At 39.6% G+C, this 24,754-nt stretch overlaps 1 protein-coding gene across 1 annotated transcript; it reads left to right on the plus strand.

Annotated features, from left to right (window-relative positions):
• Positions 1–15: 15 nt before the first annotated feature.
• Positions 16–21,230, plus strand: LOC141489525 (uncharacterized). Its single transcript, XM_074190105.1, has 4 exons — positions 16–287; positions 9,039–10,428; positions 16,279–16,409; positions 19,897–21,230. The coding sequence occupies exons 1-2, from the start codon at positions 16–18 to the stop codon at positions 9,724–9,726; spliced, it is 960 nt and encodes a 319-aa protein (XP_074046206.1). The 3' UTR covers positions 9,727–10,428; positions 16,279–16,409; positions 19,897–21,230.
• The last annotated feature ends 3,524 nt before the right edge of the window (positions 21,231–24,754 follow it).

Raw genomic sequence — 24,754 nt, forward strand, 5'->3', positions numbered from 1 at the left:
CTCCACGCTCCCGGCATGCCCCGCCCCTTGAGCCGCCTGCTGAATCTGATTGGTGGAGAGCCCGGCCCCCGGAACGCCGCCCCCGGAACGGCGCCCGGACAATGGGGTGGCCGCAGCCCTCGTGTCCGGCGCGGCGGGCAGGGCCAGAGCTGGAGCCGACGGCTCCGGAGGGCCGTTCGGACTGAAAAGCGACCGGCCGGCAACGGGGCGCCTTGTGAGTCTGCGCCTTCCATGAAGCCCGTCACGGACTCAGCAAAGTGCAGATCAGTAACAAACGAGAAGACGAGGTGGCGCGGCGGATGGAGGCCCGGCCCCGGACACTGCCTAATGGCCTAGCGGTGTGGCCTTGGGCGAGCCACTGAACCCCACTGCCTTGCAAAAAGCTAGAAAAATAAAAGCATAATAAAGCACAGAGAGAATGAAAACCAGCCACTGGAGAAACCAAACATGGAAACAGCCTCGAGTGATAGCGTTCTCCAGTGGAAAGACAGGGCAGCCAAAATCGACACCCACTTAGAATGTAGATCAATTTGTAATTAGGAGGGTAGGGAAAGATTCGGGGCAATTTCACCTCATAAAACGACGAGAAACAGTAGAGGGGAAAACACGTTTGTTGAAAAACCAAAGTAAGTCACATCTTTCTGTCGAAGTTCAGGAAAAATGATGAGATTCAGGACACAGGTCATCTCTTGAAAGAATTCAGACTTAGACTTTCTCCAATTCAAGGGAAGGCACTTATTTTGGGCATCACACTCTCCAGGAGAAGGCTGGTCTCCCAAAGGGTGCGGCAGCAACACAACTGAGGAGAGGGTCATCTTTTAAATGGGCAGAAAGATGAGGTAATTAAGGAACATGAAGATGAGGAGTCATAGCTCAAAGACTTAATCTTTCAGGCTTGGGCAGGTCTTGATAGAGGGTTTGTCTTGTCCCTGAGGGCAGGGATTTTTTGAGTCCATTCCAGGAGGCAAGGTCCTTTACTTTGGTTCTATGATCTCATCAGTTCTTTTTTCCCTTCCCATGTGTGTCCCCTGACTTCCCTGGTTTCCTTCAAGTCCTAGCAAAAATCTTACCTTCTTTAAGAAATCTCTTAATTCTAATGTATGTCAACTGTTGAGTACCACTTTATCCTCTATGTAGCTTGTTTGTATATAGTTATCTATATGTTGTCTCCCCATTAGACTGGGAACTCCTTGAAAGCAGCAATTGGCTTTTACCTTTCCTTATATAGTCAGTGCTTAGCTCAATGTCTTACATATGATAGGCACTTAATAAAGGTTTATTGACTTAAGGGAATTTAAGAATAAAACCAGAAGGACAAAAATATATGAAAGAGGAAAAACATGCATAAAATTTTTATAAATAGTGGAACTTTTACCTCAGAAGTTCTAGTGGGAGCAGCCAAGTGACAGAGTGAATAGAACACCGGCCCTAGAGTCAGGAGGACTTGACTTCAAATCTGAAAGCAGACAATAATTACCTAGCTGTATGACCTTGGGCAAGTCATTCTTAACCCCATTGCCCTAAATAAATAAAAAAGAATATTTAAAAAAGTCCTAGTGGACTTCACAAGGATATAAAAATGATACTAAAGAAAGCAAAGGTGGGAAAAATGTGTAGAATATCCCCCCTCCCCCCCACATGCTTGGAGAAATTCTACACTGGAATCTGTACAATCTTAAAAGAGCTGAGAAAGCAATTCTCAATAGGGGAGGATAAATAAAACTTGAAATAAAAATAAACTTGAAACAAATTTTATTAGCAAAAAAAGAAATCAAGAAAATATCAATTATGAAAGCACAAATCTATTTTCAGTCCTGAATATCCTTAATGAAAGACTCAGAAGGAAATGAATAGGTTTTCACAAATTATATATTTTATAGTTGAGCTATCACCTCTGCGATCACAAAATTGTCAGTTGATGAGCATGTATTATATATTATTAATCATTTATTTATCAAATTGATTGAAACTTCAAAATCACACAAGATTCTTTGACAGGTAAAACTTGTGTGAGTACCTAATAACTATTGATATCCAGCAAAGCACAAAATAGGTAGATGTATGCTTGTCAAAGATGTTTGTCACTGCCATTGAGAATGTCCAGCAGAATCTAAATGCAAGGATTTCCTGTATGTTAAGCGTTCTTCACCTTTTTTGTAGTATGAATCCCCTTGACAGTCTGAGCCTCTTCTCAGAATGATGTTTTTAAGTGAATTAAAATTCTTAGGATTACCTAGGAAATTGATATTGAAAAAGTAAACCCATATACACACACTTAAAGAGAGAAGAGGAGAATGTTTATGGACCAGAGAAATTAAGAACCTCTGCTATAAACAGTGAGGTCCTACAGATGTTCCTGTGTATGAATAACATTGTAGTAATTGCATCAAACCCTAGAACACTAAACTTGTTAAATGAGATCAATGAAACTTATAAGAGTTCATCTTAACTATCCACACAGGAAAAACCAAGGGGATGAAGAATATGCTTTGTCTAGTTTATGATATGCAGCTGTATAGACCACTTACAGAATGAACCTTCAATGCAATGGATAGTGTGGGTAGGTCATGAATTACATCGGAATTGAGTAAGGGGGAAAAGAGTAGGCTACATTGGCTTTGAGAAATTGTACAGGGCTGTTTATGAACCCAAGTTTCTCATTGAAACAAAGATTCCTCTTTTTTTTTTAACATTAACATGGCTATGAGTCATAAAATACCACAATCTCTAAAGAATGAAAGTTGAAGGTCATACAAAGGAAAAATAAAGAGGCATGTGTAGATGTGAATATGTCACAAGAGAAGCAATAATCAAAATCTCCCTTTCTTTTTTTATGTCTACAGTTTATTTTTAGTTTCCCATTCTCTCCCTCTTTCTGTACCCATTGAGAAGACAAGAAATATGATGCCCATTATACATAAGCAGTCATAAAAATAATATTTCCATGAACACTATATCCACTTTTATAAAATTTCTCTTGTATTTTTCCTTCCTATCTCATGGTTTTCTTTCTTTTCCCTTAGTCATAATTCCTCACACAGAAAATGATTAATCTGCGAACATGTTAAACAGAAACATATATGACAATGTCCACCACACTCTTGGGTGTTGAGGGGAGGGGGGTGGGAAGGCAGGGTGGAAGGAAACAAAGCAACTTATAAATATGCATATATATGTAGAAGAATGTCAGGGGAAAAAGGGCAACTAGGTGGTGCAGTGGATAGAGCCCTGGAGTCAGGAGTACCTGAGTTCAAATCTGACCTCAGACACTTAATAATTACCTAGCTGTGTGGCCTTGGGCAAGCCACTTAACCCCCATTGCCTTGCAAAAACTAAAAAAATAAAAAAAAACCCTTTCATAACTTGTTATTGGAAAAAATAAAATATCAATTGGAAAAAATAAAAAACATATATCTATAGTGGCCATGTTCCAAAAAAAAAACCAAGAATAAATACTTCAATCTACATTCTTATTGCATCATTTCTTTAGCCTGAGATAAACATCACTTTATTTCATGAGATTTTTGAGGTTATGATGGATCAATACTTTAGTACAATGTAGTAGATCTCTTTTTTCAAAGGAGAGAGAACAAGGCAATCAGCTGTCCCTTATCCCTGAGTAATGGATGGAGGGTTCAAACAGAGACATTCCTTCTACTGATCATCGAACCAGAGGCAAAAAATCTTTTGAACTAACCTAGGAAACCTCATCAACTCCCTCCTATTTGAGGGAGAAATTCAAATAACTGAACTGTCAGGTTTTCACAAAGCATTAGAAACAAAAGTGAGTGCCAATTTGGTAAAGACTGAAAAAAACCCCTAAGAAATATACATGAATGTAACAGAACATTTTTGCCATTAGAAATAATGAAGGGGGGTGGGATCACAAAAACTTGAAAAGATTTATGTGAACTGACAGAGTAAAATGACCAGAACCAGGAGTATAATTTATATAGCTATAGTATCATACAAATAAATATGAGAGAGAGCAGAGAGTACAGAAGGGACACAGACAAGTACAGTGCTGTTATTACTTTGAAAAATTTTATATGTATACATATATAATTAAAATACCAAATTTGGGGCAGCTAGGTGGTGCAGTGGATAGAGCACCGGCTCTGGAGTCAGGAGTACCCGAGCTCAAATCCAGCCTCAGACAATTAGCTAGCTGTGTGGCCCTGGGCAAGCCACTTAACCCTATTGCCTTGCAAAAACTAAAAAAACAAAACAAAGCAAAAAAATATCAAATTTGGGGGGTGGCTAGTGGCACAATGTATAGAGCACTGGCCCTGGATTCAGGAGGACCTGAGTTCAAATATGACCTCAGACACTTCATAATTACCTAGCTGTGTGGCCTTGGGCAAGCCACTTAACCCCATTGCCTTGCAAATAAATAAATAAATAAAATGCCACATTTGTACATAATAAAGATGCACATTTTCACATACTGTCCCCTTTCCTGTTCTTCTTTTCAAAAGAAAATGTTCGTATTTGTTGTTATATATCAAGTTCAGAATTTAAAAAATGAAATTTGGAAAAGTGATTTTTTAAAAATCCCTCACTAAATGAAAAAAAAATTCTACCCAGGTCCTGGAGTACAGCTCCACTTGCTACTTGATTAAGGGATAACAGTCTACTGTTCCATGGCTAATGTTTCCTCTTTCAGAATCCCTATGATTCAAAGTTAAAGGCTGCTCAGACAAACATTCTCTTTCCTTTAAGACTTCCTGTTCTTTCATGCCTGTCACTCAAATGAGATAGTATCTGAAAAGTTCTTAACTCCTATCATAGTGTAGTTAAAAACAGTCGCTTATTCCCTCCCTTTCCCCTGTCCATCTCATCTCTACCCATACCCACATTCTGTGGTGCCTTCTGGAATTGCATTCTATTGCCACAAGCTACCCTTGAAATCTGATCTCTTCCTCTCACACTCTTTTCATCTTCTAGCAATCATAGAAACTTGGCTTCTCCCAAAGACTTCTAAATCCCTTGTTCATCCTCTCCAGGACTGGATTTACCTTTTCTGTACCTTGCCTTCATAATTCTCCCTTCTTCATTCCATCACCAATGCATACAGGACCAAGAGGGGCAGTCAATATACTGCCAGTTACATAGCCTCAGCTAAAAACCTTTTTTCCAGATAGAGGGGCAGCTAGGTGGAAAAGCAGATAGAATACTAGCCTGGGAGTACAAAACACTTCAATTCACATATGACCTCAGACACTATGTGACTGCACAAATCACTTAATGTTTGTCCTTCTCAGTCCCTAACCATCATCTGTAATATGACATAATAGTACCCACTTTCCCAGGATTGTTAACAAGTATTATTTGAAGCATAATTTGTAAATCTTGAAGCTATTATATATTAACTACCTTTTTATGAAGTTGTTAGCAGTCCATTCCTAGGTTCAGAAACTGGTTCACTGTCCTCTCCATTTCAACCTCTGCCTTAAAATTAAGAACTTCATTATAGCAGCTGATATTCCTTTTAATACTCTAACTTTCCTATTCACCTTCTTAAACTCCACAAACTGGTGCCATTACTTTGCCTCAGCCATAAGCAGGAATGGTCAAATCCTGGTTCTCAGCATCACTCATAAGTGTTCTATTTCACTGACAAATTGCCTTCTGTGGGGGTGGGGGGAGGGAAGTAAGATTAGGGGAAAAATTGTAAAACTCAAAATTAATAAAATCTTTAAATAAGTGTTCTATTTGGGGCAGCTAGGTGGCGCAGTGAATAGAGCTCAGACCCTGGAGTCAGGAAGGACCAGAGTTCAAATATGGCCTCAGACACTTAATAATTACCTAGCTGTGTGGCCTTCCTTGAGTCACTTAACCCTACTGCCTTGCAAAAACCTAGAAAAAAAAAATAAGTGTTCTATTTCCTCAATCCAGAGCTCTAGATATCCTTATCTTACCAAAACTTCTTATTCTCATATATTTCCCTGTCTGACCCTTCCTAAATCTCTCTTCCATTCTCAGTGACTCATCTAATCATTCCCTTCCATTATTGCTTTGAGTCTGTTCTGGTTTCATTTTTCATTCTTATAATCAGTTCAGCTTTACACTGTATTCCATCTTCATATTGCTTTCTCCAGGAGGACCCAAGTTCAAATCTGACCTCAGATATTTAATGCTTATTTAGCTGTGTGACCACAGGCAAATCACTTAACCCCATTACTTCATAACACCCCCACCCCCGCCCTGCCAAAATTTCTTTCCTTGTTTGTCCTAACCATAGTTTGTCATTTCCCAATCCTCAACCTTAGGTTGCCCCAACCATCTGCTTTCTTTATTCCCAAACAACTGCTATTGAACACTCATTGACATTCATGAAGAAATTACTCATATGATTCACTAAAAAATAAATAAAAATTGTTATCTAAACTCATTAGGCCCTCACTGATGTCTAGTAATTCTTTATTCTTCCCTGATGGACTCCCTACCCTGTTTCCTATAATATTTGTTCCACCTTTTCTCTTCTCTCCTCAAAGCCCTTTTTTTTTTTTTTTTTAGATTTTTCAAGGCAATGGGGTTAAGTGGCTTGCCCAAGCCCACACAGCTAGGTAATTATTAAGTGTCTGAGGTCAGATTTGAACCCAGGTACTCCTGACTCCAAGGCCAGTGCTCTATTCACTGCACCACCTAGCCGCCCCTTCCTCAAACCCCTTATTTAACATTCTCTGCTCTCTCTCTGTTAGCAGAGGGTTTGGCTTGAGAAGTTGAGGCCATTCAGTAAGAAATTATTTTTCCCCAATTTCCATCTGAAATATTTTCAACATTATCCCCTTTTCTTTCTCTTCTGCTTCAGGCTTGGAGGAAGAAATAGCCTTGCCAAGGCCAACTCCTTTCCTCGTGTTACTGATTCCACTCCTCCTATTTTCTCTATTAAATTTGTCCCTCAAGCAAACCCCTCATTTTCAATCCTCCTGAAATCATTTTTTCTTCCCAGCTGCAGACAAACTTATCTAGATTTCCCCATCCTTAAAAAAAAACAAACAGCTTCTCTTGACCTCATCCTTCAAGCTATTATTCTGTCTTTTCCTTTTGTTAAACTTATTTTTTTTTAAATTAAGCAGTTGGCCTCTATCCTTCTAACTTTCCTTTCTCAGAACTTGGAAAAAGAAAAAAGGGAAAACAAAGCCTCTGCAACAAATATTCATAGCCAAGCAAAATATGTTCCCACATTGACTGTGTCCAAAAATGGGAGTCTCACTCTGCAGATCTCGTTCAATATCCTTGTCAGGAGCTAAGCAGCATTCTAAATCATTGCTCCTCTGAGTTCCGTGGTTGATCATTGCAATCATCAGAGTTCTTAAATCTTTCAAAATTGTTTTCACAATGTTGTCATGATGGTACGGATTGTTTTCTTGGTTGTTCACTCTATAGCAGAGCAAAGTGAAGTATAAATGCCATCTGCTCCCTTCCCCAACCCCACTACAAATATTGACTACCTTATAGCAATCTCCCCCTCCCCTATTCTGATGACTATACAAAATTTTACAGAAAGTAGAATTTTAACTGTCTCTAAAGTCAAAGGAACAGCTATTTGCACAGTGGATTAAGTGCCAAGCCTGGAGGCAGGAAAACCTGAATCTTCTGACCTCAGACACTTCAATAGCTGCCTGATCCTGGGTAAGCCACTTCATCCTATTTGCCTCAATTTCTTTGTTTGCCAAATGACGTGGAGAAGGAAAAAATCAGTCCAAAATCTTTGCCAAGAAAACCCCAAATGGGGTTATGAAGAGTTGGACCTTACTGACAATGAAAATCTCCTGCTTTATATATAATACCTCTCTAGACTAGCTGCCAGTCCAGGGTTTGCTTACAGCAGGAACCAAAGAACCAAAAAGATCTCCCAAGGGTTGAGAAGACAGGCAATTCTTCCAGGAAACAGATATTTTCATTTTTAACATCCTATCTTCCCCACTCCCCATTCTTGTTAGAATTGAGATCTCCTCTTCACCTCCCTTGACCTCTCTGTCTCCACCAATAACCCTACTGAGAAGCATTTTCCTTCCTCCAAACTCTTGAGAGACTAGGCCCTAGAATCCCTCACTTGGACAGCAAAGAAGTGAACTATTCTGGTACTTTTAGAAGTCAGATAACTTGGATCCCAGGTTGAATGCTGATAGAGACTAGTTGATGTCACCTAATCATTCAGCGGTTCAACTTTCTTATCCAGAAAATACAGATGTCTTTGCCTTGTCTACCTCAGATGCTCCTTCTACAATAGGCATTGCATTGATATTCAGTGAATTTGATTTAAAATGTCTTTATTCAACCCCACACATTTAAATAAACTTGCGGGCTGTTTTTCTGTCATTGTTGCTAAGAAATGGTTCTCTTGGAGGCAGCTAGGTGATGTAGTGCACCAGTTCTTTGGGTGGGGGTATAAGAAAGGATTTATTAGGAAACCAAAGTGATGTAAAAACAAAAGACATTTTTAAGAGCTCTTTTCTTAATTAAAGATTTTATTGATTTTGAGTTTTACAGTTTTCCCCCCAATCTTCCTTCCTTCCTCTCACCCCCCACAGAAGGCAATTTGTCAGTCTTTACTTTGTTTCCATGTTGTACATTGGGCCAAAGTGAGTGTGAAAAGAGCTTTTTCCTTAATGGCAAAGAATGGGAAATTAAGGGGATGCCTGCTGATTGTGGTATATAAATGTGAAGGAACATTATTCTGTGAGAAATCAGGAGGGACAGGACTTCAGAATAGACTTGCATGGATTGATGCTGAGTGAAGTGAGCAGAACCAGAACAGTAACACAAAACTGGGTGATGATTTGGGGCAAGTAGTTGTGCAGTGGAAAGAGCCCTGGGGTCAGGAGGACCTGAGTTCCAGCCAGATCTCAGACAGTAATTACCTAGCTGTGTGACCTTGGGAGAGTCCCTTAACCCCATTGTCTTGCAACGCCCCCCCCAAAAAAAAAAAACAGTACCCAGATGGGGTTACAGAGAGTGAAGTGACGGGTGGCAGGGAAGGAAAGGGCGTGCCTCCTCCCCACCCTCACTTGGGGTCAGATCTCCCCTAGAACCACCTCCCTCTTCTTCCTCCCCCAGGGAGGCCCCGAGCCGGCCCCCCAGCCCTTGCCAGGCTGCCCTACGCTTAAGTTTCGGGATCCGGGCTTCGGGCTGGGCGGGCGCTGCCCCCGGTGCCCGGCACTGCCCGGCAGCGGCGCCGGAGAAGCCGCAGAGGAGGGAGGACGAGGCCGGACGGGGTGGCGGGTCTGCCTCCCCCCCGGCCCTGGCCCTCTGGGGCCTTGCCTAGGCTGGGCCCCGCCTGCCCGCCTCCCTCGGCCCCGGGCCCCCGCGGGGCACCCCGGGGCCCACGGAGCAGCCTCGGAAACGACCCCTGAAGGCCAGGAGACCCGCCCCGCCGCGGCGGGGACGCGGGATGGTGGCGGCAGGCGGGGCGGCTGGGGGCTCGGGGAGTCCCGGGGCCCCGGAGTCCAGGGCCGGCCCCCGTGGCGCAGAAGCCGGACTCCGCAGGAAGGCTGGGCGGAGCCCGGGGACGGCCGCAGAGGGGCGGGCCGGGTGATGCAAGAGCTGCGGCTGAGCCGGGAGCAGCGGGGCAGGGGGAGGGGAGGGCAGGGGAGGGGGGCCCGGGCCCGGCCTCCTGGGGCGCCCCCCGCCTCCCCTCCTTCAGACGCTTCTGGAAAAGGCGGGCGGGGAGGCTGCCCTTGCGCCCGTACCGCCTCCCCCCGCATAAGCAACGAGTAGGCCGCCCCCAGGCCCCGGGCTGGCCTGGTCCCCTTCCAACGTGAAGGACAAGGCCAAGGGTGGGGGCGCTGTGCGGGAGGAGGCGCGGCTGAGGAGGCCGGAGGAGAAGCGCAGGCTGCCGGCGCCGAGGGGCGCCCTTCCACCTATGGGCAGAGGGAGGCCCGCACGGTCTCCACCCTCCCCTCCGGGCACAGTGATGGGGAGGAGGAGAAGACCTCGCCATCCGGGAGCTGGGGCCCGGACCAGCGCGTGAACTGGATCTGAGTGAGGCCGGGCTGCGCTAAGTCACCAGCCTCACTTTCCCCTCCGGGGTCATTTGGGCCCCGCGGCCCCTTAGGGCATGGAGAGGATGCGAGCCTTGAGGGAAAGCTCCCTGGATGTGGTAGGAAGAGTACTGAGGGATCCTTCAGTCCCGTATCCAGAGTCAGAAAGAACCCAGGGGCCCTTGTTCCAAACCCCAGCTCTGCCCTTTTGCGGGGGAAAGCCGCACTCCTCTGGGTCTCATTCCCCAGGAAAAAGAATAATAATGTATAATGACTCCTCTATTCAGTTTCTTGTTTACTCCAAAGCTGTGAGATAATGGCTGCTCGCTTTCCAGATGAGGACACAGGCTCCGAGGAGGCCACCGTCTTGCCCCCTGCTCACTCACCTGCAGTCTGGCACTGGGTCCAGAGACTTGAGATGCAGCTGGCTCTCTTTCCAGTAAGTTGACCGGGCTGGCGTAGAGGTCAGCCAAGGTTCTTGGTTTCTGATCTAGACTTATCCTCCTGTCTAGCACCAAGCCACTTATATGCCTGCTTCCTTTAATGCCCACAGAAAGAGATGATACAAGTGTTATCAGCCACACTAGAAGTCGGAGAGATAGAAATCCAGAGAAATCACACAGTAAGGAGCAGGTTTGGGACAAGAATTGGGAACTCTTTTTTTCTCAGAATCTTAGAGGTGGAAGGGGCTAACTCCCACATTTTACAGATTAAAAAAAGTCATTTGCCCAAAGCCACTCACTAGTAATAGATTTTGATTCCAAATACAAAGGTTTTGCCATGTGGACCCAATCCACTCTGAAGAGTGAACTCCAGAACATTGAATTTCCCAGAGCTAAGGGCTGAAACCATGTTAGGATTCTGTCTGAGTGGAAGGAAAGCTTCCTAACAGAGTTCCCCAAAGTAGAATGGGCCACCACAAGATATTCCAGGATTCTCCATTGTAGTTATTCAGTAATGATGGACTCTTTGTCCAAGCTCATGTCCATTTGCTTCCATGACACTATCCCTTTCATGCTTTGCCCTCCCCTTTGCCTTTTGCCTTCAGTCATTCTCAACATCAGGACGTTCCCCAATGAGTTCTTTCTTTTTTTTTTTAGGTTTTTTCATGGCAATGGGGTTAAGTGGCTTGCCCAAGGCTACAAAGCTAGGTAATTATTAAGTGTCTGAGGCCAGATTTGAACTCAGGGACTCCTGACTCCAGGGCCAGTGCTCTATCCACTGCATCACCTAGCCACCCCTTATCTTTTTAATATGTAGCCCAAATCCTTAAGATTCAACTTCAATATTTGACTTTCCAGTGAGTAACTTAAATTCATTTCTTTAACTATTGACATGTTTGATCTTCTTGTTGTTCAGGGACTGTCCAAAGTCTTCTCCAGCACCACAGTTCATAAGTGTTGATTCTTCACTCAGCTTTCCTTATAGATCAACTCTCCCAATCATCCATTAGTATTGGAAAAAAGCCTAACTTTGACTATATGGACCTTTCTCAGCAAGGTGGTGTTTCTGCTTTTTAGTATGCTGTCCAGAGTTGACATAGTTTTTCTTCCAAGGAGCAAGTATCTTTTTTTTTTACAAGGCAATGGGGTTAAGTGATTTGCCCAAGGTCACACAGCTAGGCACTAAGTGTCTGAGGTTGGACTTGAATATAGATCCTCCTGACTCCAGGACCAATGCACCACCTAACTGCCTGCAATTGCAGTGATCTATAAGCCCAAGAATATAAAATTTGATATGCTTCTATTTCTTCTCTCTCTATTTGCCAGGAAGTGATGGGACCAGTTGCCAAGATATTTTTTTTATGTTTTCAAGCCAGTTTTTGTCATCTCCTCTTTCACCCTCATCAAGAGATTTCTTAATTCCTCTTCACTTTCTGCCATCAGAGTGGTATTGTCTGCATCTAAGATTGCTGATATTTCTCCTGGCGAACATAATTCAGACTTTTTATCCAGCCTGACATTTTCATGATGTACTTTGTATATAAGTTAAATAAATAAGGTGACAACATACAGCCATATTGAACTTCTTTTCTAAACTTTTTTTTTTTAGTTTTTTACAAGGCAATGGGGTTAAGTGACTTTCCCAAGCCACAAATCTAGGTAATTATTAAGTGTCTGAGGCCAGATTTGAACTCAGGTACTCCTGACTCCAGGGTTGGTGCACCACCTAACCACCCCTCTTTTCTAATCTTAGCTCAATGAGTCATTCCATGTTTGTTTTTTAACTGCTGCTTCTTGGCCCACATACCTGTCAGGAAACAAATAAGATGATCTGGTACTCTCATCTCTCTGAGAACTATTTTGTTGTGATCCATATATAGCCATAAACTTCAGTGTAGTCAATGAAACAGAAATAGATATCCCCTCCCCTAACTGTCTTGATTTCTCTCTTTTTTAAAAAATTTATTTAAGGCAATGGGTTTAAGTGACTTGCCCAAGGTCACACAGCTAGACAATTATTAAGTGTCTGAGCCTGGATTTGAAATCAGGTCCTCCTGACTCCAGGGCTGGTACTCTGCCTTACTTTCTCCATAATCCAGTAAATGTTGGTAATTTGATGTCTACTTCCTCTGCTTCTTCAGAAACAAGCCTGCTCTTCTAGTAAGTCCCAGTTCACAAACTGCTGACACCTGCCTTAAAGAATCTGAAGCATAATCTTGATGACATGTAAAATAAGTGCAATTGTTCGCCACCTGGCCACACCTACAATTATTACTATTTTTTTTATTTTAATTTTTTTCTCCCCTTTACTTTTTCGCCCAAGCAAGTCTATCTATATTCATGGAGGGGGGAAGGGTATTTTGTTTACTTGTAAACAAGTATATTTTATTAATGTAAAGAAAAACATTTGTACGAAATGAGAATAAAAAAATAAAATAAATAAATTAATTATAAATAAAAAAAAATAAATGCAATTGTTTGGCAAGTTGAACATTTTTGGCATTGTCCTTCTTTAACAGTGGTACGGGGCAGCTAGGTGGTACAGTGGATAGAGCACTGGCCCTGGAGTCAGCAGGACCTGAGTTCAAATCCAGCATTAGACACTTAATAATTACCTAGCTGTGTGGCCTTGGGCAAGCCACTTAACCTCATTGCCTTGCCAAAAAAAAACCTTAAAAAAAAAAGAGTAGTCCAGAGACCACTGTTGATTTGCTGGCATTTTGAGTACAATGCTTTAATAGCATCATCTTTTTGGATTTAAATAACTCACCTGAAATTCCATCATTTCCACTAGACTTCTTGTTAACAGTGTTTCCTAAGGTTCATTTGATTTCATTCTTCAGGATGTCTGGCCCTAGATCAGTAACCAGTCCACTGTTGTTGTCAGTGATATTAAGATCTTTCCTGCATAATGTTTTTTGTGTCTTCTTGTCACTTGTTAATTCTGCTTCTCTTGAGTCTCACATTTTTGTGTTTTGGCATATCCATTTTTGCATGAAACATTCTCTATATCTCTAATTTTCTTGAAAAAAAAAACAAACCTCTCATCTTTTCCATTCTGTCATTTTCTTCTATTTCTTTCCATTACTTATTTGAAAAAAAAACCCTTCTTATCTCTCTTTGCAATTCTCAAGAATTCTAATTTCATTAGACAGTCGTTTTGCTTTCTTGCTCTTCTTTTTCTTTGGGTTGTTTTTTGCTGTTGGTACACTATTGGGACCCTCTATCCATGGTTCTTCAGGACTGCTATTTAAAATACCTAATCCCTTAAATCTAGTCATCACTTCTGCTTCATGTTCATGAGGGATGTTATTTGGGTCATAACTATACTGTCTGACAGTTTTCCCAACTATCTTCAATTTAAACCTCAATTTTGCAATAAGAAGTTTTTGATCCGAGCCACAGGCAACTCCAGACTATATAGAGCTTCTCCACCTTTGGCTGCAAAGTGTAAAATCAATTCTGATATTAACCATCTGGTGCTGTCCACCTTTTGAGTTATTGTGATCTCGACAAAAATCTATTAGCTTCTGCCCTGCTTCGTTTTGTTCTCCAAGGCCAAATTTGCTTGTTTTCAATTTATCTTTGGATTAGATAGCTTCAAGCAGACCCTTCTTGATGATGTAGCAGCCATTGTCAGTTGGATCAGCTCCTTAGAGTTGATTATTAAGTTGTTTAATAATAATTAATCATTAATAAATAACAATCAAAAAAGTTTAATAAACATCATGGAAAATTGACAAAGGCTCCAAATTTGTACTTAACTTATTGTTTTGTTGATTGTCTAGACTTAAGGGGATGGAGAAAATGTTCACAATGTCGATTAAACTTAACGATGGGTCCTATATATATTTCCCTACCCTTACCCCAAGTTGGTTGTTAAACATCCACTTTTCTTTCTATTGTGGTAGAGGCGATTCTTATTCAAAATTCAAAATTAGGGGCAGCTAGGTGGCACAGTGGATAGAGCATGGGCCCTGGAGTCAGGAGTACCTGAGTTCAAATCTGGCCTCAGACACTTAATAATTACCTGGCTGTGTGGCATTGGACAAGCCACTTAACCCCATTGCCTTGCAAAAACCTAAATAAATAAATAAAAATAAAAAATAAACAAAATTCAAAATTCAATGGTCTCTAAGGTACCTTCCAGTTGATTCTCTGATTCTCAGTTCTGAATTCTCTGTCAGGACCTTTTATAATATATTTGAAACTATATAAGTTGGGGCATAAAGGAGGAAAAGAGGGCAAACAATAAACAACTATTTATGAAAGACCTACTGGGTAACAGGTACCATACTAGGCCCTGAGAACACAAAGAAACAGTCTCTTGTTTCAGGAAATTTACATTCTATGGGGATGGAGAACAAGAAAAGGGGAGGGTAACATGGTTTGCCCCAACTCATTCAAAGTCCTGATAGCATTCACCATTTGATTCCCCTATGGAGAGGGAGCATTAGGAATGGGTATCTCCTTAGCTAGTGAGAAAAAGATCCAACCATTCTCTCTCTCTTTCCCCCACAATTACATGCAAAGATAGTTTTCAACATTCATCTTTTGGTGAGCTTTTGAGCTCCACATTTTTCTATCACCCTATCTTACCTCTCCCCTCCCCAGAGTAGAAAGTAATTTGATATACATTGTGCATTATGCAATCATGTTTAGCATATTTCCATTAGTCATAATGTAAAAAGAAGAATTAGAGCTAAAGGGGGGAAAAGACAAAAAAAGGGAAAAAACTTAAAAGGAGTTTTAAAAATTAAACATAATATGCTTTGCTCTTTGTTCAGACTCCATAGTTTTTCTTCTGAAGATGGATGGCATTTTCTATCACAAACCTTTTAGGGTTTTACTTGATCACTGTACTTCTGAGAGCAGTTGAGTTCATCATAATTTTGCTGTTAATGTGTACAATGTTCTGTTTTTGCTCACTTCACTTAGTATCTTTCTAGGCTTTTCTAAATTTTAGTCACTCCTGATTCTTTTTTTTAAAATTTTATTTATTTAAAGCAATAGGGTTAAGAGTGACTTGCCCAAGGTCACACAGCTAGGCAATCATTAAGTGTCTGAAGTTGGATTTGAACTTAGGTCCTCCTGACTCCAGGACCCACTCATTTCTTACAGAACAATAGTCTTCCATCACATTCATATACCATAATTTGTTCATCTATTTCCTAATTGATGGGCATCTCCTCAATTTCCAATTCTTTTCCACTACAAAAAGAGCTGCTACAAATATTTTGTACACATGATCTTTTTTCCTTTTATATGATCTTTTTGGGAAATAGACCTATTAGTGGTTTTATTGGATCAAAGGGTATGCACAGTTTTATTGCCCTTTGGAAATAGTTCCAAATTACTCTCCAGAATGGCTGGATCACTTCACAACTCCACCAACAATGCATTAGTGTCCCAGTTTTCCCACATCTCCTCCAACATTGATTTTTCTTTTTTGTTTTTTTTTTTAGTCAGTCTGATAGGTGTGTTATTTTAATGTGCATTTCTCTAATCAATAACGATTTAGAGCATTTTTATATGCCCATAGATAGTTTTAATTTCTTCATCTGAAAACTGTCTGTTCATATCCTTTGACCATTTATCAATTTATCCAAGTGTTCTCAAGGAAAGCTCTTCCCTTACTGGTAGTACTCCATCTCTCTAAGCATAATTATAAGTAACCAGTCACTTATAATGACCAAACTTATCCCCAAATAGAAGATATGAAAAGGTACCTCTCTATCTTCTCTTCTTAAGTGGAGGGAGTGTTAGCACATTAAAAGTAGATCTTTTCACGTGTTGATTAGCTTCCCTGAACTCCTTTTCCCCTCCTCCTTTTTATTCTTTGTTAGAATGAATGGCTATTTGGGAGAGGAAGCAGGAAGTTGGAAGAGGACACACTGAGAATTTCAGGGAAGGGAAGAGAGGAAGTTGTTGCTGTTCTTCATATTCCAAGAGGACCACACCAACCAAGTTAATTGTAGTATGACTTGCATATTATGTTTATTATATAAAGGCCATGGGGTGAAGTGGTTCTGGAAAAGACAAGTGAGGATTGGGAAATGCATGTGTCATAGAACAAAAGATGTCAATATAACTGTTCTTGAGTGCCCATCAACAAAGACCTAGACCAAAAAGATGTGGAGAATTAGGAAACTTGAAATCAAATGTAGCCTCAGTGTGACCTTGGGCAGGATACATAACCTCTGTGTGTGTGTCATCCTTCTCTGTAAAATGAGGCAGTTGACCTGGATCAATTCTGTGAGCCTTCCAAGTTCTTTGACTCACTCTTATCTCAGCCACTAAACCTGTGAGATCTTGAGCAAGTTATTCATTCCCCTTGTCCATGCCTCAGTTCCCTCCTCAGTGAAATGAGAGGGTTGGCATATACCCCCTGAGGAGTTAAAGATACTCATCACAGTACATTTTGTTTTAACAAAGAACTAGAAGCAAAATAGGTACCTATCCATTAAACTATATGTCTGAACAAATTGCATTGTAAGAAGGTAATGGAATTTTCCTGCACTATAAGAAAAAATAAATATGAAGAATTCAGTGATGCATAGGAAGACTTACTTGAATTGACTGTCACTCTCACCATCTCTGTGCCTTCCCAAACCAAAACACCCTCCAAATGTAATACCTATCTAAAGAAATGTAAGCTCCTCAAGGCCAGGAATTATGCTTTTATATTGTATTTGTACTCCCCAGTATTTGACCCTTGGACAGTTACTACCTGATTGTGTTTCATTTAATTCATTCACTTAATGAAGAGGGAGCTAATCCAGGAAAACAGTATGTGCAATTATTGCAGGCAACAATGGAAATGGAAAGAACAGTCCCCCAAATGCTGCATCATTATAATAACCAAATTTGGCTCAGGAGAAGGTTGAGAAAATGTACCCTCTTTCCTTTTTCAGAGATTGGGGACTAAGGAGATGGGACATTCTGTAAACTATCAGACTTGGTGGATGCTTTGTTTGTTTTTGTTAAACTGCTTCCCCCCTCCCCCTTTTTCTTTTCATTTTTTTTGTTACAATAGCTCTCTGCATAAGGGAAGGATAGTGATATATTCAGAAGTGAAGGTGATACAATGATAAAAGATAGCTATAAAATGACATTTAAAAAAAAATTTAACCTGGAATCCTTGAAGTTGTTTCTAAAATATTAGGATAATTATTTTAACATAACTGATTTCCTTATAATCTTACTGATTTTATTTTATGCATTTGAAAATATGATTATGAGAAGGGGTCCATAGACTTCATAAGTCTGCTGCTCAAAGTAATCATGGCACATAAGAGGTTAAGGAACTCTTGGGCCAAATCATATCTTAAGTTATCTTTCACTCCAAAGCATTTATCCCTTGTTTTAAGGAGCCAATCTGCAGCTTGAGGCAAAAGTCCAAGCTGTGGAAGCACTGAATCATTTCCATTCACTTATCATTTTCCTTGTGCTGCAGATCTCTGCATAGAAGAAAACCCTGGAATTTTACAACTGGTTAGTCACAGAGCCAGAACAAGAGTCCAGATCTCCTGGCCCCTAGTTTAAGGCTTTTTCCATACTTGCTCATATTATGCAGCACTGTCTCACTCAAATCCAATTCATGAACAAATCAAAGCATCATGCTTGTGATATCATTGGTCCTCTTTGAGAAGCAAGGACAAGCAATAACATCCAGACTTCAGGTGAAGAAGAGTTTACATGAAATAAAAATAGAAACTCCTTTTGACTATGCAGAAAATTCTTTCAAAGATTTCAAGTTAGAATTTGAGGGTGATTTTTAATAGATTGGAAAGTTGAGGGATTAGCTCAGTGAAGGAGTGGGTACACTCTCTGCAATGGGAAACCAATGATAGAATAGGATTTTTATAGGGGGTAAGGATATTATTAGACAAATATATAATGGGGGGAAATCTGGGAACCAATTATGACTTCTATATAAATGATGAAATTCACTTTCCACCTCTTTGCAAAGAGGTACTGGATCAGAACTGGGATTCTTTCCTAACCTTTTTTTTTCCCCTTAAGTGTTTTGATAGATGAATTATTAGAAGGAAAGTCTATATCAACCCAATAGGGATTCACTAGGATAGAAGAGAGGAGAGTGGGACTGACTATAAGAAGTCAAGATGTCAGTGTCCAATAGAAGGGGAGACTTCTGGGAATAGATTTTTTAAAATGAGTAATAGTAAGCACTCAAGGATTTTTCCTCACAAGCCCAGGAGATAGGAGTGCTAGTGTTACTCTTCATAACCATGTGAAGTATTGAAGTGGAAAGAGCACCAGCCCTGCAGTCAGGAAGACCTGAGTTCAAATATGACCTCAGACCCTTGCAACTTACTAGCTGTGTGACCTTGGGCAAGTCACTTAACCCTGATTGTCCATAATCTGGGGTCATCTCCAGTCATCCTGATTCATATCTGGCCACTGGACCCAGATGGTTCCAGAGGAGAAAGTGAAGCTGGTGACTTAGTCTCCCCCTCCCCCACATACACACTCACTCAAATTCAGTTCACATGCTTGTCATGGCATCACCTCTCTGATGTCTTGGTCTTCTTGGAGAATGAAGGACAAACACTGTCATAGCCATTGTTACTGAAGACCCAGAAAGGAAAGTTGTCAAATGGTTCAACCTCAGAAACCCATTGATTTTTTCACTGGAAATTATATTAAATAAGAAGCATTAACATCTGCTTTGCTGTCCCATACTAAGGATATTGGATTTTTTCATCAGATTTATAGCTGATAGCCCCCTTAAATGTTATCTCCCCCAGTTGAATGGGAGCCTTGAATGCAGAGGCTGTCTTGATTTCAAAAATTAGGGAATTTCTGAGTCTGGCCACAAAGCGGGCAAGTTTTGAGCTAATAAGTAGAAGACATGAACAAAGAAGTTTTTAGCATAAAACCTAGGGCAAATGATAAGACATATTTTTGTTCAATCATGTCAGATTGTTTATGACCTGATGTAGGGTTTTCTTGGCAAAGATAATGGGGTGGTTTTTCATTTCCTTCTCCAGTTCATTTTGCAGATGAAGAACTGGGGCAAACAGGGGTAACAGGACTTGCCTAGGGTAACACAATTAGTATGGATCTGAGGTCAAATTTGAACTCAGGTCTTCTTGATCCTGGCTATTACACCACCTAGCTTCCCTCTACTTATATTATCTTCTACAAAAGGCATATTAGAGGGAGTTCCTGATCAAACCAATGAGTTTCCCAAACAATCTGAGAACATAATTGGGTTTAAGCCATTAGTCTCTGTTCAAATTAAAGAATTTCCTTGTACTGATGAGATTTTAGGAAGTAGCCTTAAAATAGAAGTAACAGATAGGACCCAGGGAATTTCTAGTGATTGGTTAACTGAGGCTGTCATACCCTTTGTAGGCTGTAAAGACAAACAGGACACTCTGCTGAGTGCTTTTATCTGTTGAAGACTTCTTCTTTACTTTTTCCTTTGTGACTTTCAGAATTCAGCAAGGTGGGAAATTTTTGCGCACACACACAGTCAAAAGTTGTATAGCTGACTTGCAGCAGAAGCACATGGCCAAACCAAGAGAACAATGTGTACATTAGCAACAACACTGGGAGATGATCAACCTTGATGGAAGCAGCTCCTTTCAACAGTTCAGAGAGCTAGGACAACTGTACTAGACTGGCTATGGACAATGTTATCCCCATCCAGAGGAAGAAAAGCAAAAGAAAACAACAATCTAATTCAGAATCTAATGAATACTTTATAAAAATTATCTCATGTATCTCTTTCCCTTAATCCTAACCCTTCAGACATGCTTATCAATAATATGTATGTACAATGCTAACTTGATTGTTTGCCACTGAGGGGAAGGGGATGGGAAGGGAGGGTGGAGAAGGAAATTTTGTAACTTAAAAATATACATATGCATATGGATGAATAAACAAGCAAGCAAACAAACAAATAAATCAATAAATAAAAAGAAGCATATGGCCACTTGACTAGTGTGTTTATACACATAGCCTAAGAGAGGAGTTCAAGGACTATGCTTCCCAGACTCTAGCCTTCTGTATAAATGGGGTGAGGAATGGAGTTGTAAATTCTAAATTCCCTAGACAACATGATACTGAAGCCAGTCTTCTATCAGAAAGACCTTCTATCCAGGGTCTTCTCAGCCCTAGAAGTTGACTCTAATTAGTTGATGAAAATATAAAATTGAAAGTTCTAAGTGCTGGATTATCTGGAGAGAAAAAAAAATTCCAGGAATCTCCTATGCCTTGGAAAAAAAAATTGGTAGCTGCTCAGGATCCTCCTTAGAGCACAAATTCTAGACAAGGGTTTCTGCTCTTTCTAAACAACTTAGTCAAGAATTTCTGATGCTTTTGAACCTGGAGGTCAGAGAGACCAAACATCTTCCAGAAGGGAGACGTCCAGGCTCTGGCAGAGATTAGAAACTAAATTACTAGGAATAATTCAGACATTAGGGGCTCTGACTCCCTGCCACCACAGAGACATGTCATCCCTCCTCACACAGCCACACATTAGCCTTGTGTGCTCCCTCATATGAGCAACGTGAACACATATGGTTCTTATATATATGCCTTTTGACTTATGACCCCTTTGCATTTACATTTTTTTAGACTAATGCTAAGTATATTTGTGAGCAGTTCACAGCTCCATCAACAATGCATTAATATCCTTGTGAAGCCCCTCTATAATTTGTATTTTCCTCTTTTGTGTGAGGAACTGGAGTCTTTCTGAAGAGCTTCCCTCCCCAATCCTAACAACTCTTTTAGCTAACATCTCTTTTTATCTGACCTAAATCTAATAAAAATATATTTTAAAGTTATTTTGAAGGGGATAGGGAAATAAAGAAGATATTTTTGTTATTTCCTTGTTATAGCTAGAATTCATGTTTTTCTTAAAAATGAACTGTAATAGCAATTTTAAATTTCCCATACAATTAGTTTTTATTGCCAATTTTGTTTTAGCATACAAGAATTACATTCATCCAAATAAATGAACAACAAAAACACAGAATGAGCAAAATTATGAGCAAGAACAATTAAAGTAGAATCACAAACTACCATAAAAAAATCAATCATAAGACAGAGCAAACAAAAGCAATCCCCTTATTCTAATTAAGCAAAACAGTATATAAAAAGTGTTTGCAAATAATTATATATGAAAAAATTCTCTTGTGCTCTTTTTAGATTGATAAAAGAAATAAAGACCTTAGGCATGAACTCCATTTAAAAAAAATGTTGTGTGTATGCATGTTTGTTTGTCTTTCCAAAACCCCTCTAATTTAGATGTCTTTCTTGTAAAAAAGAAAATTATGTTATTTAAAACAAATCACAACAATCTCATCTGATACTTTATGTAATATTCTTCACCCATGGTCTATCATTTCTTTACTGAGAGACAGGACTCAAATTTTATTACCAGTTCTCCAGAACCAGTATTGACTCTATTGTGTTGTTTTTATTTTCATCATCATGGTCATTGTGTATAATGTGTATCTCTTCATTTTATTTAATCACTTACTGTAAATCTTTCCATTTTACTCTTTATTTCTCACTTTCCTCATGTTTATAGCATAACAATAGCCCATTACATCCATATATTACAATATATTCAACAAGCTTTTTAAAATTTTTTAAAAATTTTATTTTGAAGATTCATTTAAAAAAAAAATTGAACTCTGAATTCTCTCCCTCCCTCCTACTCTCCCTCTCAATTACTATGAAGGCAAGAAATATGATATCAGATATACCTGTGAAATCATGCAAAACATACTTCTATGTTAGCCATTTTGCAAAACCGAGCAAGAAAAATATAAAGATTGTTTAAAAATTTATGCTTTCAATTTGCATTCAGACTTTAACAGTTCTTCCTCCGGAAGTGGATACCATTTTTCATAATTAGTTCTTTGGAATTGTCTTGGATCATTGTATTGAGCTGAATAATTAAGTCATTCACAGTTGATCATAAAACAATATTGCTGTTTCTGTATATAATATTTCACTTCACTTTTCATCGGTTCATATAAGGCTTACCAAGTTTTTCTGAAATCATCCTGCTTGCCATTTCTTTTTTTAATATATTATTTTATTTTTCCCCAATTACACCCCAAAATAATTTTCAATATTCAATTTTTAAATTGAGTTTCGGGGTGGCTAGGTGGCACGGCGGCTAGATGGCACAGCGGATAGAGCGCCGGCCCTGGAGTCAGGAGTACCTGAGTTCAAATCCAGCCTCAGACACTTAATAATTACCCAGCTGTGTGGCCTTGGGCAAGCCACTTAACCCCATTTGCCTTGCTAAAACTAAAACTAAAAAACAAAAAAAAAAACTGAGTTTCTAGATCCTCTCCCTTCCACTCTACACCTTCATTGGGAAGGCAAGCAATTTGATATAGATTATATATGTGTAGTCATGGAAAACATATTTCCATATAAGTCATTTTGTAAAATAAAATAAAGATCAAAATAAAAACCCAAGAAAAATAAAGAAAATGACAAAATATGCTTTGCTCTGTATTCAGACTCCATCAATTCTTTCTCTAGGGATGAATAGAATTTTTCATTCTAAGTCTTTCAGAGTTGTCTTGAATCATTGTATTACTAAGGATAGCTAAGTCATTACAGTTGATCTTCTTACAATATAGCTGTTACTAAATACGTTTTTTTGGTTCTCCTCATTTCACTTAGCATCAGTTCATGTAAATCTTTCCAGGTTTTTTTGAGAGTATCTGACTCATCATTTTTTTTTTTTTAGATTTTTCAAGGCAATGGGGTTAAGTGGCTTGCCCAAGGCCACACAGCAGGGTAATTATTAAGTGTCTGAGGTCGGATTTGAACCCAGGTACTCCTGACTCCAAGGCCGGCGCTCTATCCACTGTGCCACCTAGCTGCGCCCTCATCATTTTTTTAGGTGTTTTTTTTTTTGCAAGGCAAATGGGGTTAAGTGGCTTGCCCAAGGCCACACAGCTGGGTAATTATTAAGTGTCTGAGACCGGATTTGAGCCCAGGTACTCCAGACTCCAAGGCTGGTGCTTTATCCACTGCGCCACCTAGCTGCCCCTAGGCCCTCATCATTTCTTATAGTACATTTCCCAATTGAGAGCATACCCTTAATTTTCAATTCTTTGCCACCACAAAAAGACCAGTTATAAATGTTTTTGTACAAATAGGTCCTTTTCTTTTGATGTCTTTGGGATATAGATCTAAGAGTGGTTTTACTGGATCAAAAGGTATACACAGTAATGGTTAGATCAATTCACAACTCATTCAACAATACATTGGTATCTGGATGCTCGCCCCAAATCCTCCAACATTTGACATTTTTCTTTTCTGTCATATTAGCCAATCTACTAGGTGTGAGGTAATGTCTCAGAATTGTTTTAATTTGTATTTATTTAACCAATAGTGAGTTAAAGCATTTTTTCATATAACTATAGATAACTTTGGTTTCTTCTGGAAACTGCTTGTCATGTCCTTTCACTATTTATCAATTGGGGAATGGCTTGTTTTCTTGTGTGTTTAACCCAGTTTTCTATATTTTTGGGAAATAAGACCCATATCACAGAAACTTGCTTTATATTTTTTTCTCCATGTCCTACATTTCTTCTAATCTCTGCTACACTGTTTTTTTTAAAAAAAATTTAAATTTAATGTAATAAAATCATCTACTTTTCATTCTGTGATTGATCTTTTTGTTTGCTCATAAATTCCTCCCTTATCCATAGATCTTATAAGGGAAATTTTAATTTGCTTATGATTTTACCTTTTATGTTTAAATTAATTATCTATTATAACTTTATCTTGATATACAATGTGAGATATTGACTGTTACCTAGTTTTTGCCAAAATGCTTTCTAGTTTTTCAAACAATTTTTGTTAGTTAGTTCTTGTCCCCAAAGCCTGGATCTTTGAGTTTATCAAACTCTAGATTACTATGGTCATTTCTGTGTCTATCACCTAAACTATTTCACTGACCCATCGCTCTTATTTCTTAGCCAACATCAGTTTATTTTGTTAATTATCACTTTGCCTTATAGTTTGAAATCCAGTGGTGCTGGGCTACCTTCTTTCACTATGTTCATTCTTAAATCAATGAGTATTCTAACTTTTCAGTTTATTGTAGTTCAAACAGTGCTGCTGGTTTGGTATGTACTCAATCTTTCTTAAGGACTATGCCTGGTATTAGAAGAGCTGGGTCGGGGGTAGGAAGAATTTAATCACTCTTATCACATAACATATTCTTCATATCCAATTCACCCATTCACCTAGATTCATTTGTTATCTCTCTTAATTATTCCAGTTGCCCCTATTCTTCCTTCCTGGGAAAAA

This window comes from Macrotis lagotis, chromosome 5 (genome assembly GCF_037893015.1).
Source record: "Macrotis lagotis isolate mMagLag1 chromosome 5, bilby.v1.9.chrom.fasta, whole genome shotgun sequence".
In the NCBI taxonomy this organism is placed as follows: Eukaryota; Metazoa; Chordata; class Mammalia; order Peramelemorphia; family Peramelidae; genus Macrotis; species Macrotis lagotis.